The sequence below is a fragment of the Oncorhynchus masou genome, chromosome 17, assembly GCF_036934945.1.
Source record: "Oncorhynchus masou masou isolate Uvic2021 chromosome 17, UVic_Omas_1.1, whole genome shotgun sequence".
NCBI lineage: Eukaryota > Metazoa > Chordata > Actinopteri > Salmoniformes > Salmonidae > Oncorhynchus > Oncorhynchus masou.
Genome location: NC_088228.1, coordinates 26,476,753 through 26,492,917, shown reverse-complemented (window position 1 = coordinate 26,492,917; position 16,165 = coordinate 26,476,753). Strand labels below are relative to the sequence as shown.

Below are 16,165 nucleotides of genomic sequence, written 5' to 3'. Positions count from 1 at the left end.
GTTGAAAATAGTGTGGAGGCGCAAGATATTATCAAAGATTTCACATGTGAAAATGAAGCAAATGTTTTTAATAAAATATTAGGGAGTGGGAAATATGCCCTAGTTTCTATATATCAACTACGTTGCAATGTCAAAATTAACAGACTAATATCCAAAAGATGCAACACTAATATTGCTTTTATACTGTAGGCCAGGGTTACCACTGGAGGTCTAGAGCCTGCTGGTTTTCTGTTCTACGTAATAATGCGTTGCACACCCCTGGTGTCCCAGGTCTACTGCAGTCCCTGATTAGAGGGGGACAATGAAAAATGCAGTAGTACTGGCTTCAAGGTCCAGAGTTGAGTTGAGGGCTGCAGGCTATTCTATTCAACGGTTGCACATGAAAGATAAACACCAAGTTCAAAACAAAAACAAGCATTTACAACTGACAACAATAGGCAACAAAAAAACAGACGGACGGACAGACAGACATGATTAACCCACTCACAAATGTTGAATGTTATCAGTGGTCAAAAGGCAGGAATGCATACATGTAAAGTAAATGATAGCTGATGTAACCGTCAAGAGTGAATACAACATCTGCAACAAAGTGTTTAATAATGGAAAAAGGTTATCAAGAATGATACAAAATTATATACAAAGCTTAGTCTGAGGTACAGTATATCTATACTGAACAAAAATATAAATGCAATGTAAAGTGTTGGTCCCATGTTTCTTGAGCTGAAATAAAAGATCCAAGGAATTTTCCATCCACACAAAAAGCTTATTTCTCTAAAATATTGTGCACAAATGTGTACATCCCTGCATTTCTCCTTTGCCAAGATAATCCATCCACCTGACAGGTGTGGCATATCAAGAAGCTGATTAAACAGCATGATCATTACACAGGTGCACCTTGTGCTGGGGACAATAAAAGGCCAGACTAAAATGTGCAGTTTTGCCACACAACACAATGCCACAGATGTTTTAAGCTTTGAGGGAGCGTGCAATTGGCATGCTGACTGCAGGAATGTCCACTAGAACTGTTGCCAGATCATTTCATGTTCATTTCTCTACAAAAAGCCGCCTCCAACGTTGTTTTAAGAGAATTCGGCAGTACATCCAACCGGCCTCACAACCGCAGACCCTGTGTAGCCACGCCAGGCCAGGACCTCCACATCCGGCTTCTTCACCTGAGGGATCATCTGAGACCAGCCGGGCGGCTGATGAAAATATTTCTCTCTAATAAATCCCCTTTGTTGGGAAAAACTCATTCTGATTGGCTGGGCCTGGCTTCCCAGTCAGTGGGCTTATGACCTCCCAGGCCCACCCATGGCTGTGCCCCTGCCCAATCATGTGAAATCCATAGACGGAGCCTAATTGATTTATTTCAATTAACTGGCAGATTCTCTTATATGAACTGTAAGTCAGTAAAATCAGTAATTGTTGCATGTTGCATTTATATTTTTGTTCAGTATACTTGTATGTGAGAAAATGGTCTATATATTTTCTGTACATTTCTCTGTGGTCCCAGTTCAGTTGAATATAATTTGAGGCCATTGAGAAAAAATGTCTAGCTTTTTACCAATAATTGACTACTCCGGATCCATAAAAAATCACAATGTAATTATAGTAGGCCCAAACATTTAATATGAGTTCATAGTTACATGTCGCTAGAGACACAGAATGGTAATTAAAATGGTAATACCAATGTAGAGTTAATTGTTGTGACTGATATTTTTGTTGTTAAACTGGTCAACATGGCATTTATTTTTTTAAAGTGCAGAGATGCTTAGCTTGTATGGTAGCCATGATGCAATACTGGCCAAACAAACGCCACATCCACTCTAAAGAAAGCTTTTGTATACTATTTTTATAAAAACATTTTTTTAACCTTTATTTAAAAATTCTTATTTACAATGACATCCTACCCCAGCCAAACACAGACAACGCTGGGCCAATTGTGCACAGCCCTTTTGGGACTCCCAATAACAGCCAGTTGTGATACAGCCTGTAATCGAACCAGGGTCTACAATGACGCCTCTAGCACTGAGATCCACTGCCTTAGACCGCTGTGCCACTCGGGAGCCCAAGTGTGAGGGGGGATGAGGAAATACAAAGGAAGAGCATAATTGGGGAAAAACAGACATTTCTAACCCATGGTACAGAATTACAATATCGCAATATATTCAATAACAAGATGGTGATAGTAAACACATTTATCACAAAATAAATATACTACACTACAGACTAGCCCACCTCTCTTTATATTCATGTTCCATACAGAGTAACATACAATTATATCTGTGCCGCTTGTACGTCACAACATACATGCACGCATCGTTTTACTGACTCGGGAATCATGATTCGTATTTCTGAGTGACTCGTTCACTTTAGTCGTTCATTTGACCTGCTGGCCGCAAAGAGTCCTACAACAGGTTTAATGCATAGCCCCTTTTTTTCAATTTTCGCTTAAAATGACATACCCAAATCTAACTGCCTGGAGCAAGGATATGTGTATTCTTGGTACCATTTGAATGGAAACACTTTGAAGTTTGTGGAAATGTGAATTGAATGTAGGAGAATATAGCACAATAGACCTGGTAGAAGAAAATACAAAGAAAAAAACAACTGTTTAAAAAAATGATAATTCTACCACCATCTTTGAAATGCAACAGAAAGGTCCCAAATCTAGCCATCACTCTGGTTGTAATTCTGATGGTGTCCACAAGAGGGCAGCAGTGTATGTGCAAAATTTTAGACTAATAACTTGAAGTACGAGCAAGCTACGTTACATTTAGTTTGAAGCCACCCAGGTACATTTGGGCAAATAGTGGACACGTTTACATTTATATTACATTTTTCTGCAATAATATCGACAAATCTGTATAATTGGACTTTGATTTAGTTTTTCCAGTATTTGTAGCCATATTGTAAGTTCACCATTTGCAAAACACTCAGTTTTCATAACTTCATAAGTCCCCATATTCTTGCAGTTTTTGTCCAAAAGGAAAAGGCTTGCTGTCGCACAAGGAGAGCAGCAAAATTGTGCAACAGATACGGGGTTTCCGCATACTCCCATAAAGCCCAGCTCAATGGCTATCTAGCTAGCTTTGATTGACCCCGATTGGTGCTTATTTAAAAGTCAATCAAGTGAAGACCGCCCGTGTCATCACCATGAAGGCATCGCTCTCTGACCACATTTGGTGTCCTATAGGATATAATATAGTGAAGTCTGGTTACATTCTAGGATCTCTGAGGAATAAATACGAACGTAATTTATTTTATTTGAATTTTACCCCCTTTTCTCCCCAATTTTGTGGTATCCAATTATTAGTAGTTACTATCTTGTCTCATCGCTACAACTCCCATACGGCCTTGGGAGAGACAAAGGTCGAAAGCCATGCGTCCTCTGAAACACAACCGAACCACAGCGCGCATCCAACCCGGAAGCCGGCTGCGACAGAGCCTGGGCGCGAACCCAGAGTCTCTAGTGTCACAGCTAGCACTGCGATGCAGTGCCCTAGACCACTGTGCCACCCGGGAGGCGAACGTACAAATGTAATTTGACTAGTTGAAACAACGTTTAGGGTTACATTTTCACAGATTCCTATCTTTGCAAATTGAGCGAGTGGAAGTACAAAATCGATCGTGCTATATGGACCTTTCTAGGATATGAATAACAATTTTATCTAAGAAAATGACACTTCATGTTATCCCTGGGACCCTTAGGATGATAAATCAGAGCAAGATTTCAAATTGTAAGTACACATTTCACCTTCAGATGTGAATTTATCAAACCTATCGCTCTCCTCAAACAAAAGCATGGCATTTGTTCGCAGTAATAGCTACTGTAAATTGGACAGTGCAGTTATATTAATAATAATGTAAGCTTTCAGCCAATATAAGACACTTATATGTACCGACATTTGTTGTTTCTCTAAATGTGCGATCATGATACACGGCGATTTGATACATGATTTACAACTGTCCCGTTGATGGAACGCCAAAACCTAAGAAGTACACAACCCTCCAGCTCAGTGACATGCTCCAACCACCAAGCACCAACTGTCTGTACTAGGAATTAGCAGGCTATTGTATGTGTGAATGATGGCTAGCTCCTCAAATGATCCCAGTCCCTTGTATTGTGCATCTGCTGTAGAAAGAGGCGACGATTCGATTCGCAGACCATATGTGCTCTACAAATGTTTTATTTTCTTTGGATGCAGGCATGTGGTTTTATCTATGTAAAAAATATGTTATGTGTTGATGCATAATAAGGAGAGGCTGTACTCATTTTTGTTTTCGAAAATCATTGTGATGCACTATGAGAGAAAGAGGCGACGATTCTCAGAACATATGTGATCTACAAATGTTTTATTTCCTTTTGGATGCAGATGCAGAGAGTGAATTCTGCTTGATTAAAACTACCTGATCTCCAAAGTCCACGTCTATATGTAACAGTATAATTTTTAAACCGTCCCGCTAACTAAGATAGCCGTTTCACATCCGTTACACTCACCCCCCTTTTGACCTTCCCCCTTTTTCCGCAGCAACCAGTGATCCAGGTCAACAGCATCAATATAATTTTTAAACCGTCCCCTCGCCCATACCCGGGCGCGAACCAGGGACACTCTGCACACATCAACAACAGTCACCCTCAAAGCTTCGTTACCCATCGCTCCACAAAAGCCGCGGCCCTTGCAGAGCAAGGGGAACAACTACTTCAATGTCTCAGAGCAAGTGACGTCACCGATTGAAACGCTATTTAGCGCGCACCGCTAACTAAAATAGCCGTTTCACATCCGTTACATATAGTCTCAATCAACCAGAGTTACAGCGGTGCAGTACAGCACCGGTTACACCTATAAATCCTCAAAATACAGGTTTCTCTGGCATTGCCACTTATTTATCACGGACAGAGCTTTGTAGAACCAAAACCTACACAGCCTCTGCTTAACAAACTAGAGAACAAATAATTTCGGGGGTTGCAGTTCACAAACTACGTTTTGGTCATCACCCCCACTGCAGTCAAGCAATACATTACGCCAACAGTCGTTCACAATATAGTCCGGGTGTGGCCACAATTAGACCTAATTTCAAATGTATCAAGAAATAATCTTATTTGTATGCCTCTCAATCAACAAATTTACTTTTTTTTAAAGCACACGTTTACAAATAATTGATTCCCATCCAAAATACTATTTTCCTTAGCCCCTAAATCTAACCCTAACTCCAAACCCTAAAACTATACCTAACTCCTAACCTTAACCCTAACCGTAACCCTACATTTATTTATAACCCTAATAGTAACCCTAAACCTAACCCCTGAGCCTAAAATAGCATTTTTCCTCGTGGGGACTATCAAAATGTCCCCCACTTGTCCAAATGGTCCTCGTTTTACTATCCTTGTGACGCACATCCACGCATGCACACACACGTCTCTCTCTCTCACACATACACACTCAACACTATCTCTCACACACATACACACACATTCTCTGTTTTTGGAACAGATTGCACGCAGCGGCTAGTGTAGAGTGGATGTGATCCCAGGATGTGGTCATGGAGTAGATTCTACTCAGCCAGCTGGACACTCTCTGAGGTTGAGTGGCCCGAATACCCCAGAGAGCCTCTCGAAGGAGATTGGGTCCTCATTGATCTTCATGTTCTGGATGCAGCCCTCAAAGGACCCTGTGACTGGGAGGGATGGGTGCATGGATGTTTCTGCCCAAGGAGGAGACAGACACAGTACTGTATTCAAGAGGCATAACAATGATGGAGTCTACATTCAGTGTGACTTTGATTCATCCATCATTCACTGTCCAATGGGATCTATAGGTTATTATTTGTGCCAAATACAAGGGGTACTCTATTACAATGGACTCTAGTCCTGATCAGGTTTTAATGTATTTGTAAATTCAGTGACCTTTCCTTCAAAGTACCAACCTGGAATGCCGCCCACATAAAGTGGGTCTTTGGTCAGAGTGGGGGAGGAGGAAGGAGGTCCTATTTTGTGGTCGCCCTCAGTGTCCACATGCATCTCCACAACGTTGTTCCTCTTGATTACTGAGGCGGGAAACACACACACACACACACATTCCCCATGTGCGTCACCAATTACGTATTAAAGACACTTCTTACTGTGTTTGAAGCTAGCTAGTTGGGTAGAGGCAAGTTATAACATATCTAGGACAGAGGCCAGTTATAACATGTGTAGGACAGAGGCCAGTTATAACATATGTAGGACAGAGGCCAGTTATAACATGTGTAGGACAGAGGCCAGTTATAACATGTGTAGGACAGAGGCCAGTTATAACATATGTAGGACAGAGGCCAGTTATAACATGTGTAGGACAGAGGCCAGTTATAACATGTGTAGGACAGAGGCCAGTTATAACATATGTAGGACAGAGGCCAGTTATAACATGTGTAGGACAGAGGCCAGTTATAACATGTGTAGGACAGAGGCAAGTTATAACATGTGTAGGACAGAGGCCAGTTATAACATATGTAGGACAGAGGCCAGTTATAACATGTGTAGGACAGAGGCCAGTTATAACATGTGTAGGACAGAGGCCAGTTATAACATGTGTAGGACAGAGGCATGTTATAACATGTGTAGGACAGAGGCCAGTTATAACATGTGTAGGACAGAGGCAAGTTATAACATGTGTAGGACAGAGGCCAGTTATAACATGTGTAGGACAGAGGCATGTTATGTATAACATGTGTAGGACAGAGGCATGTTATAACATATGTAGGACAGAGGCCAGTTATAACATGTGTAGGACAGAGGCATGTTATAACATGTGTAGGACAGAGGCATGTTATGTATAACATGTGTAGGACAGAGGCATGTTATGTATAACATGTGTAGGACAGAGGCATGTTATAACATGTGTAGGACAGAGGCATGTTATGTATAACATGTGTAGGACAGAGGCATGTTATGTATAACATGTGTAGGACAGAGGCATGTTATAACATATGTAGGACAGAGGCCAGTTATAACATGTGTAGGACAGAGGCCAGTTATAACATGTGTAGGACAGAGGCATGTTATGTATAACATGTGTAGGACAGAGGCAAGTTATAACATGTGTAGGACAGAGGCATGTTATGTATAACATGTGTAGGACAGAGGCATGTGATAACATGTGTAGGACAGAGGCATGTTATGTATAACATGTGTAGGACAGAGGCCAGTTATAACATGTGTAGGACAGAGGCGTGTTATGTATAACATGTGTAGGACAGAGGCATGTTATGTATAACATGTGTAGGACAGAGGCATGTTATAACAAAAGTGTACCTGCAACTCTGTGGAACATTCCATCACACAAGGGCTGCTTGGGCCGAACGGAAACACTGAATTCACCAGCTCCGTTGTTCACACGTGCCACCACCTTGAAAAACACATGCACATCACAACACTGCACAACAGACGCGTCTGCAAGGAAATTCAGCCTAAAATCAGCCTCAACTGGAATCACATTTTAAATGTCAAATCCAGCAACCATGCACTAGAGAAACACTATTAATAGGCCTGTGACAGGCCCAGTCTTAACGGCCCAGTGCAGGGCAGGCTCACCTCTCCACTGTGCATGTAGAGGCTGAGGTGGTGTCCAGTGTTGGGCTCACGGCGAGGCCTGCTGGAGTCCCCCACATGGAGCAGAACACCAGTCAGACTCCTGGGACGGATGTCAAACACCACCTCAAAGCTGGAGCCCACCACAAAGGAATCATCTGGAACAGACGTCATTATCATCATCAGCCTCATCATTGTTGTGATTGTCATCATCATCATCTTCATCATGAACCATATTACCAATCTCAATATTTAACTTTCTACTCACTAATAAGGACGTATGCCCCTCTCCCTGAGAAGTAGGCCCCACTCTGTGTCTGTCCGTCAAAGCAGGGGCCAGCACCATGATTGGTGGTCGGCTCGGGCATGGGAGTGCCATTCATCTTGAAGTTACGCACACAGCCAATCACACTTTGCTTTGGGAGGAGCTTCCACTGAAAGTAAAGAGAAAACACAATACCATTTTGGGGTGTGAGTGTATGCTGTACTGTATGTGTGCTTGCGTGTGTGTGTGTGTTCGTGTCTTGCTTACCTTAAGTTCTGTGTACAAGGAATCAGGAGCACTTCCCAGGTAAAGAGGACAGATCAGTTCCATGGACGTGGCCTCATCACTGGTCAGCTGTCCAGCCTGAGCCCTAATACCGTTCACTACCAACCGGAACCTCTTCTTTTCTAGGCTGAATATTACCTGCAAAGGATGAGGTCACCTAAGATGACTGTTTTTTTGATGGGAATGGTGTAAATGTTGACCCTGGGACACCAGAGACTTGGTGCAATCATGCGTCACTGAATGGAGTGACACAGTGATTTGGTACATTTCCAAAGAAACATTTTCCAAATCCCCAACATTGATCAACTACTACCATAGTTTGTGAATAATATGATGTGAAACAACATCACAGATTATAGATTTCTCTTAGAAATCACCACTGACCGAGTGCCATCTTCCATCGTTGTACTTCTCCCTATTGAAGATCTCCTTCCCCTTGCCTACTGACAGCCTGATCCTGCCCTTGGACAGGTAGAGAGCCATGTGAGAGCTCCCCCCTCTGGTGGCTGCATAGAACAGCAGCCCCTCGGCAGACTTGGTCCTAACGTCCAGGGAGAAATGAGGTCTAGTGGAGAGACACAGGAGTCAGGCCAGGGAGAGAAAGAAAGAGTGTGTGTGTGTGTGTGTGTGTGTCTGTCTGTGTCTACTCACCTGGGCTGGAGCACCTGGGGAGTGAGGTTGTAGCTCAGGCTACTCACAGTGCCCCCAATGTGGTAGGCATGTTTGACTAGAACAGAGTGTGCACACACAGAGAGACTGTCCTCTGACATCTCCATACCACCACCCTATACAACACACACAGGCAGAGACACAGGAACTCAATATTAGAGAAAATGGCTTAAATACATGGGATTTATGGAAATAGTTTTCCGATCTCCAACAAGGCACTCTGGAAGTATTTGCCTTAGTCAATAGAAAAGTGGTTCTGAAATGCAAAGACAAAGGTTGGAGGATAAAGAGCTTTGGTAAATATGACACTGTGTTTGATGATTAAAGCTCAAGTCAATCACGCAGCAAACTGAACAAGGTCTTGTCTCAGTGTTCAATAGTAAACATGTATGAGCCCATTCTCATTCCTCAGTCCTTTTGGTTATCAATTGTAAGCCTCTGGGAGTTACAAACTGAGAACGATGACCCCCATTTTGGGTTCAACAGGCCACTGCAAGCCACCAGAACTGCTTCAATGCACCCTGGTATAGATTATACAAGTGTCTGGAACTCTATTGGAGGGATGCTTCACCATTTTTCAAAAAGTGTTTTGTTGATGGAGGTGGAAAACGCTGTCTCAGGCTCCGCTCCAGTATCTCCCATAAGTGTTCATTTGGGTTGAGATCTGGTGACTGAGACACACACATCTTTTAAACCCCCTATTCTCCTTTGAGACCCCTCTTTCAAAGTCACTGAGATCTCTTCTTCTAGCCATGGTAGCCAAAATAATGGTCAACTGGTCATTTTTATACATGACCCAAAGCCAAACTTTTTCAGCGGGAACCCCGTTTGTCCACAAGAATTTCTCGCGACCCCACCCCAAACCTAATCATGATGCAACCTTCAAATCTGTACGTTTCTGTACTCTTCACGGTTTGTTAAAAATAATAATAAGAATAAAGACAATTTGTCAAATCCACTACAGTTCCCGGACCCAGACATGAAATACCATGATGGGATGTTAATTGCTTAACTCAGAACCCACAGCTGTGTGGAAACACCTGCTTTCAATGTCCTTTGTATCCCTCAACTCAAACATTTCCTTTATTTCGGAAGTTACCTGTATGTTTCCATGTTCAAGTGCCCATTTCATAATACTCTCTTTTTCCTCCACAAACATGACATGCTAATACCAGTTCTGTCAAATTAGGCATGATATGTCTTTAATGTTGTTTGTTTGTTTGAATTTGGGTACAGTATGTGTGATAGGGGGTATTTCAAAGAAAGGAAGAACAAAATAATGGATGGAAGGGCCAGTATGGGTGGTTAATTTGACATACTTTGAGGACAATCCGGCTGTAAGTGACTCTGCGTGTGCAACTGTGTGTTCTCAGTACACTTGTTAAAATATATGTTTACCTTTAGTGTATTTGCATAAATACAAATGCATATACACAAATACAGTGCCTTCAGAAAGTATTCACACGCCTTGACTTTTTCCACATGTTGTTGTGTTACAGCCGGAATAATTTCAAATGGATTAAATTGAGATTTTGTGTCACTGATCTACACACAATACCCTGTAAGTGGAATTATAGTTTTATATAAATATTCACAAATTTAAAAAATAAAATAAATGAAAAGCTGAAATTTCATGAGTCAAAAAGTAAACAACACTTCTGTTATGACAAGCCTAAATAAGTTCAGTAAAAATGTGCTTAACAAGTCATTTGCATGAACTCACTGTGTGGAATAACAGTTTTTATGTGGAATAACAGTGTTTAACATGATTTTTAAATGACTACTCCATCTCTGTACCCCACACATAAAAGTATCTGTAAGGTCTCAGTCGAGCAGGGAATTTCAAGCACAGATTCAACCACAAAGACAGGGAGGTTTCCCAATGGTTCGCAAAGAAGGGCACCTATTGGTAGATGGGTAAAAAAGAAAATCCCTTTCAGCATTATTTACATTTTGGATGGTGTATCAATACCTCCAGTCACTACAAAGTTACAGGCGCCCTTCTAACTCAGTTGCTGGAGAGGAAGGAAACCTGTCAGGGCTTTCAACATGAGGTCAATGGTCATTTTAAAACAGTTAGAGTTTAATGGCTGTGATAGGAGATAACTGAGGATGGATCAACAACATTGTAGTTACTCCACAATACTAACCTAAAATGACAGAGTGAAAAGAAGGAAGCCTGTACAGAATACAAATATTCCAAAACATGCATCCTATTTGCAATAAGACGCTAAAGTAATACTGCAAAAAAGTGGCAAAGAAATTAACTTTTTTGTTCTGAATACAAAAGCGTTATAGCCACTCTTCATATTTTCAAGCATGGTGGTAGCTGCATCATGTTACAGGTATGCTTGTCATCAGCAAGGACTAGGGAGTTTTTTAAATATAAAAATAAACAGATTAGAGCTAAGCACAGGCAAAATTCATGAGTAAAACTTGGTTCAGTCTGCTTTCCAACAGACACTTGGAGACAATTTCACATTTCAGCAGGTAAATTTCCTAAAACACAAGGCCTTGTGTTTTGTAACTAGGCATCTCATGAACATTAAATGTCGTCTCAGTAAGCAACTCCAGTGTAGATTTGGCAGTGTATATGAGCTAGTTTTGACTTAAATCGGATTGAAAATCTATGGCAAGACTTGACCATAGCTGTCTAGCAATTATCAACAACCAACTTGGAAGGACTTGAAGAATATTTCTAAGAATAATGGGCAAATATTGTACAATCCAGGTATGCAAAGCTCTTAAATACTTACCCAGAAAGACTGTAATTGCTGCCAAAGGTGATTCTAACATGTATTGACTTGAGATGGAATAGTTATCTAATCAAGATTCATTTTTTGTTGTTGAATGTGTGGAAAATAAACTGTGTTCTTCCACTTTGACATTAGAGTATTTTGTGTAGATCGTTGACAAAAAAAATTACAATTCAATTCATTAAATCCACCTTTAACACAACAAAATGTGGAAAAAGTCAAGGGGTGTGAATACTTTCGGCTTATAAACATGCAATCAAAACAGACACTCATAATTTGCACCATGCAATATCCCACCAACATTTTGCCATGAATGGAGCCTATATTGGTCATGGTGGCCATTGTAATCCTGACATACAGTTGTGCTAATCTGTTATTCATTGCAAGTTTTCACTTGGAAGAGTTGGCCGGATAAACCGAGTGCATTTCGTGATTGAGTTATTGTAGGAGGCCACAGGAGATCAAATGATCTGGATGGATGCAGACCAAGGTTGTTCCTCAGGTACAAATGCTTGAGAGATGCATGCCAATGATGCACACAATCTCCAACACTGCTTATGCATAACAACGATGCGGCGTATGTATTCAATACTCCGACATTCCCTGTGTCACGTTCCAGTATCCACTTCAGGTACTCACAGGCCGTAACTATTATTATTCATTCCCTGTGTCACGTTCCAGTATCCACTTCAGGTACTCACAGGCCGTAACTATTATTATTCATCCCCTGTGTCACGTTCCAGTATCCACTTCAGGTACTCACAGGCCCTAACTATTATTATTCATTCCCTGTGTCACGTTCCAGTATCCACTTCAGGTACTCACAGGCCTTAACTATTATTATTCATTCCCTGTGTCACGTTCCAGTATCCACTTCAGGTACTCACAGGCCGTAACTATTATTATTCATTCCTAGTGCAGCGTTCCAGTTCTACACCCTCAGTCATTCCATAGTATAATAATATCATGATAGTATATTATGATCATTCTTGTACTTCAGTATAGACTATTGATCATGCATTAGTCCAAGTCATTGTGAAATGGGAAAGCAGAGAGGGTGTGGGGACAAGGAAATGACTTAGCAGGCTGGCTGCAACCAGATGGACTGATGATGATGGTGAGTGAGTGGGTTAATAGATACTTGTGAATCACTGGTCAGATAAGTGGTTTATTGTGGTGAAACATGCTTAAGATAGAACAGTGTACAAATCAAAAGTGAAACGATGCTTATAAAATAAACATTTTTAATAGTTAATAGTTTATATTTAATGATAGTAGTCATGATGATGTGGATGTCCATGCAGTAATGTGTTCACCAGTCACGTACAATAGCAATGGGCTTGTGCAAACAATGTGCGAGATGCTAATATTGCTCATGTCAATATCAATTTGTCCTCATTAGTCGGCAGGTCTTCCTTCTCTTCATCTCTGGAAACAAAGCAGCAAAACACAGTCAGAACATCTTATCAACACAACGTGCATGGGAAGTGATGAGTGGCCTGTTCCTAGGTAATCATAGTATAGTGTTATTGGAAACTTGGATTGAAGTTTTCCATCATTAGGACAAGGATAAATGAATACAATTGTGATTGGGTGTGGCATACAAAAAAACACATGCTTTCCTGTTGGTGTCACAAGTTGTGTGGTTATAAGAGTAGTCGGCAGTCAGGTAGGTCATTATTGTATGTTCATCATCGTTCACTGGGCTTAGCTGAGTTCAAAGTTCTTTCTCACCTTCCTGGAGGTGTTGTGGTCGAGCATCAGTTGTGGAGGTCTGTCAGAGCTACACGTATCCAGCAGCACATCTCCTGTAGAGCTGAACTGACTCAGATCCTCTGCTCTGTACAGAAAGTTAGGCCTGCAACACAACACACACACACACACAACAACTTTCAGGTGGTGGTAAACCTGGACACTAACACCAATATCTAATATCAATATCAGGACACCTGAAATGTGAACTATAAATGCACGGCGGATGTTAACATGAAACCTTTCCTACAAAAATAAACTTTTGAGTAGTTCGGCTCGGTTATTATTTCTTGGTTGCATTTCATGTTCGATGTGTGTATTTCTTGGTGTTCTGCAAGGCTCATTTGCAAAAGGCTCTCAGTATAACTCCCTACTTAAATAAAGGTTGAATAAAGAAAACGACTACTACAACCATTACGATAACTACATATGTACTGTATCGGACAACTATTACTACGGCCGTGTTGTGACTAATGTTAGACATTATAATAGTAAACAGTGATGTGACTTTACCTTCTCAGGTAGAGGTTGGAGATGCAGCCTTTGAAGGTGTCTTTCCCCAGGAACACAGAGTCTGGGTTTGAACTGAAGGAGCTTGAGGTTATCTGCCCTCCCACATCCTCGTCATCTATCCGCAGCTCGATACTGTAGGGCACCACGGGACAGTACTTATTTACAGTATATGTGTCAGTGGTTATGTGCTGTACCGTCACAACAATAATGTCTATGCTAAGTATCAGCCATCACCAATCCATCATGGAACTGGATAAAGTTGATATGGTGGATTTAATAGCTTTCTATCAAATCTATGTTGAATGTTTGATGTCCTACCTTTGAGAAGCCACCCTTCTGGTGGCAGTCAGGTAATGCCATTTGCCGTCCTGGTACTGCTTGCTTGATTTCAAAGATTTCCAAGCTGTGTCTTTGAACGTCAGGACCACATAGCCGTTGACCAAGGCAAGTTCGATGGCGCCAACGCTCTGTCGGGAGAACCGGGTAGGGATAAAGATCGTTTCAAACAGTCAGGTCACTCCCACTTGCTGTACAAATGTCAAAACAACAGTCGGAGAAAGAAATATGGAGCGAGAGAGGGAGAAAAAGGGGTGGTGTGGTCTACTAACCGACTTGGTGTGCTGCAGTAGGAGCCCATTTCTCTCAGAGCTCCTGAATCCCAGTGAGACGGAGACATCCCTTGCCAGGCTGAAGCCTTCGAGAGCAGCTGACAGAGAACTCCCCACGTTAAACTCTGATTTACGAGACGCCTGGAACACCGAGACATTGTCATGCGGTTACGAACAGTGGACCGGAGTCAGTTACAGCATCTCGGTGGCATCAATATACGCAGTAGTGGCACACGGAAATGTCTTCCTGACAGTACAACTAGGTCTCCAGTGAGTAAAGATTATAGTGGTAGAAATACAAATATAGCGCCGTGTTATTGACCATTATTTGTAAAACAGGTGTAGTAAAAAGGTGAAGACTTTTACCAGGAAGTCCGTGGGACACCCCCGGCTGACGCCCACTTTTTCCTCGAAGGTGGGGTACTTGCTGTTGAGCTTGATGTTGTTCATGCAGGCCTTCAGTGGCTGAGCGGTGATGTTGTGTCTGTGAGCGAGAACACACCAACACAATGTTATTTAGACTCTGGTGTGATGTACGGTGTTAAGGAAACAGTACACGGCCAATAAGGCTTTACAACATACTCAACACCCATGTAAACACGGGCAGAGTTTGACCATTCACATCGTAGCGTCAAACATAATGATCATCGTGTTCCAGGTAAAGCAGGTGAAAAGCACCCACCTTTCTCTCAGGGCTGGTGGTACGCCACCGATGTAGTATTCTGTGAAGTCACCTGGGGTGTACTGGACATCAGACTTGACCACCTCCTTGCCTGCTACACGGATCTTCATCTCTTGGTTTCCTTGAGACTCAATAATGATCAACACTTCTGCTTGGTCTGAATTCTAAAGAGAAGGGTCAACAACAACAAAAAAACATCTCAAATCTATCTAACTATTTGAGCAAACCCATGTGAGTTCTACACATAACGAAATATCATCTATCTAGCGCCAACTGCCTTACCACTGGGAAGACTTTGGTAGCGCTTTGTACGGGTTCTCCGAGCAGGTTACTATGGATGACAACGTAGCCTCTCTCGAACGTCACACTGTAGTAGTTCTCCTGCGAAAAGAGGAAAACGAGCGACACAGTCAGTGGGACAAACTGACAGCTACTCAGGTGTCAACGATGGCACATTGTCAACTTCACCACACCAAATGTTTCAATGTGAGCAGAGTAAGTAGCCTACCTCATTCCCGATGTAGAGGAAAAGCCCATTCTCTGAGCGTGTGGAGATGGTCTGGCCCAGGATGAGAGTGGGCACCTTGACACCTTGGGTGGACACCTTGGCATAACCAGTCCCCTCAAAGTACTCAAACACCACTGGTTGGCTATACCTGGGCACAGAGGGATTCAATCAGAATAGGGTTAAGGTTGTTGACTGTAAAACTCAACATTTAATCCAGACTAACTGGGGAGCTACATTTGGGTGGTCGGGAAAACAGAAAATGCAAAAATAGAACTGGAGAGTACTTCTGCTGCTCACAGAGCTACGCTGCTAAAGCCGAGGTTTCATTCAACTGAATAGGAGCGAATCGCGCTATGCTAAAGTTTAGTGTCCAGTTTAGCAGGCTTGTAGTCAATCCAGCCACGTAACATGTCCATCAGTCAAGTGATAGACAGGGGAGATTGACTGTATAACAAAGACTCTGAGGAATATTGATTATGGGACAGTTATTCTTTGTTGTTCTCTGATCCAGGAGCATGATTTCCAATCAAAACCTCATTCGGCTTGATGGTATTTTA

The 16,165-nt window shown here is 42.0% G+C and overlaps 1 protein-coding gene across 3 annotated transcripts in view; it reads right to left on the bottom strand.

Annotated features, from left to right (window-relative positions):
- Positions 1-562: 562 nt before the first annotated feature.
- LOC135558774 (laminin subunit alpha-3-like) overlaps positions 563-16,165 on the bottom strand; it is a 112,021-nt gene continuing 96,418 nt past the window's right edge. For 2 of the 3 annotated variants that reach the window (XM_064992890.1, XM_064992891.1), the window contains exons 62-70: positions 15,609-15,756; positions 15,383-15,481; positions 15,101-15,264; positions 14,785-14,902; positions 14,419-14,559; positions 14,129-14,277; positions 13,811-13,942; positions 13,280-13,403; positions 12,700-12,973 (exon numbers count right to left, since the gene is read on the bottom strand). In XM_064992890.1, the coding sequence (XP_064848962.1) occupies positions 12,968-12,973; positions 13,280-13,403; positions 13,811-13,942; positions 14,129-14,277; positions 14,419-14,559; positions 14,785-14,902; positions 15,101-15,264; positions 15,383-15,481; positions 15,609-15,756 (1,081 nt within the window). In that variant the 3' untranslated portion in view covers positions 12,700-12,967. Of the gene's footprint in view, positions 5,707-5,928; positions 6,049-7,294; positions 7,389-7,573; positions 7,729-7,838; positions 8,005-8,102; positions 8,259-8,504; positions 8,686-8,771; positions 8,906-12,699; positions 12,974-13,279; positions 13,404-13,810; positions 13,943-14,128; positions 14,278-14,418; positions 14,560-14,784; positions 14,903-15,100; positions 15,265-15,382; positions 15,482-15,608; positions 15,757-16,165 lie in introns of those variants that run through there. The other variant, XM_064992892.1, reaches the window with a different exon arrangement.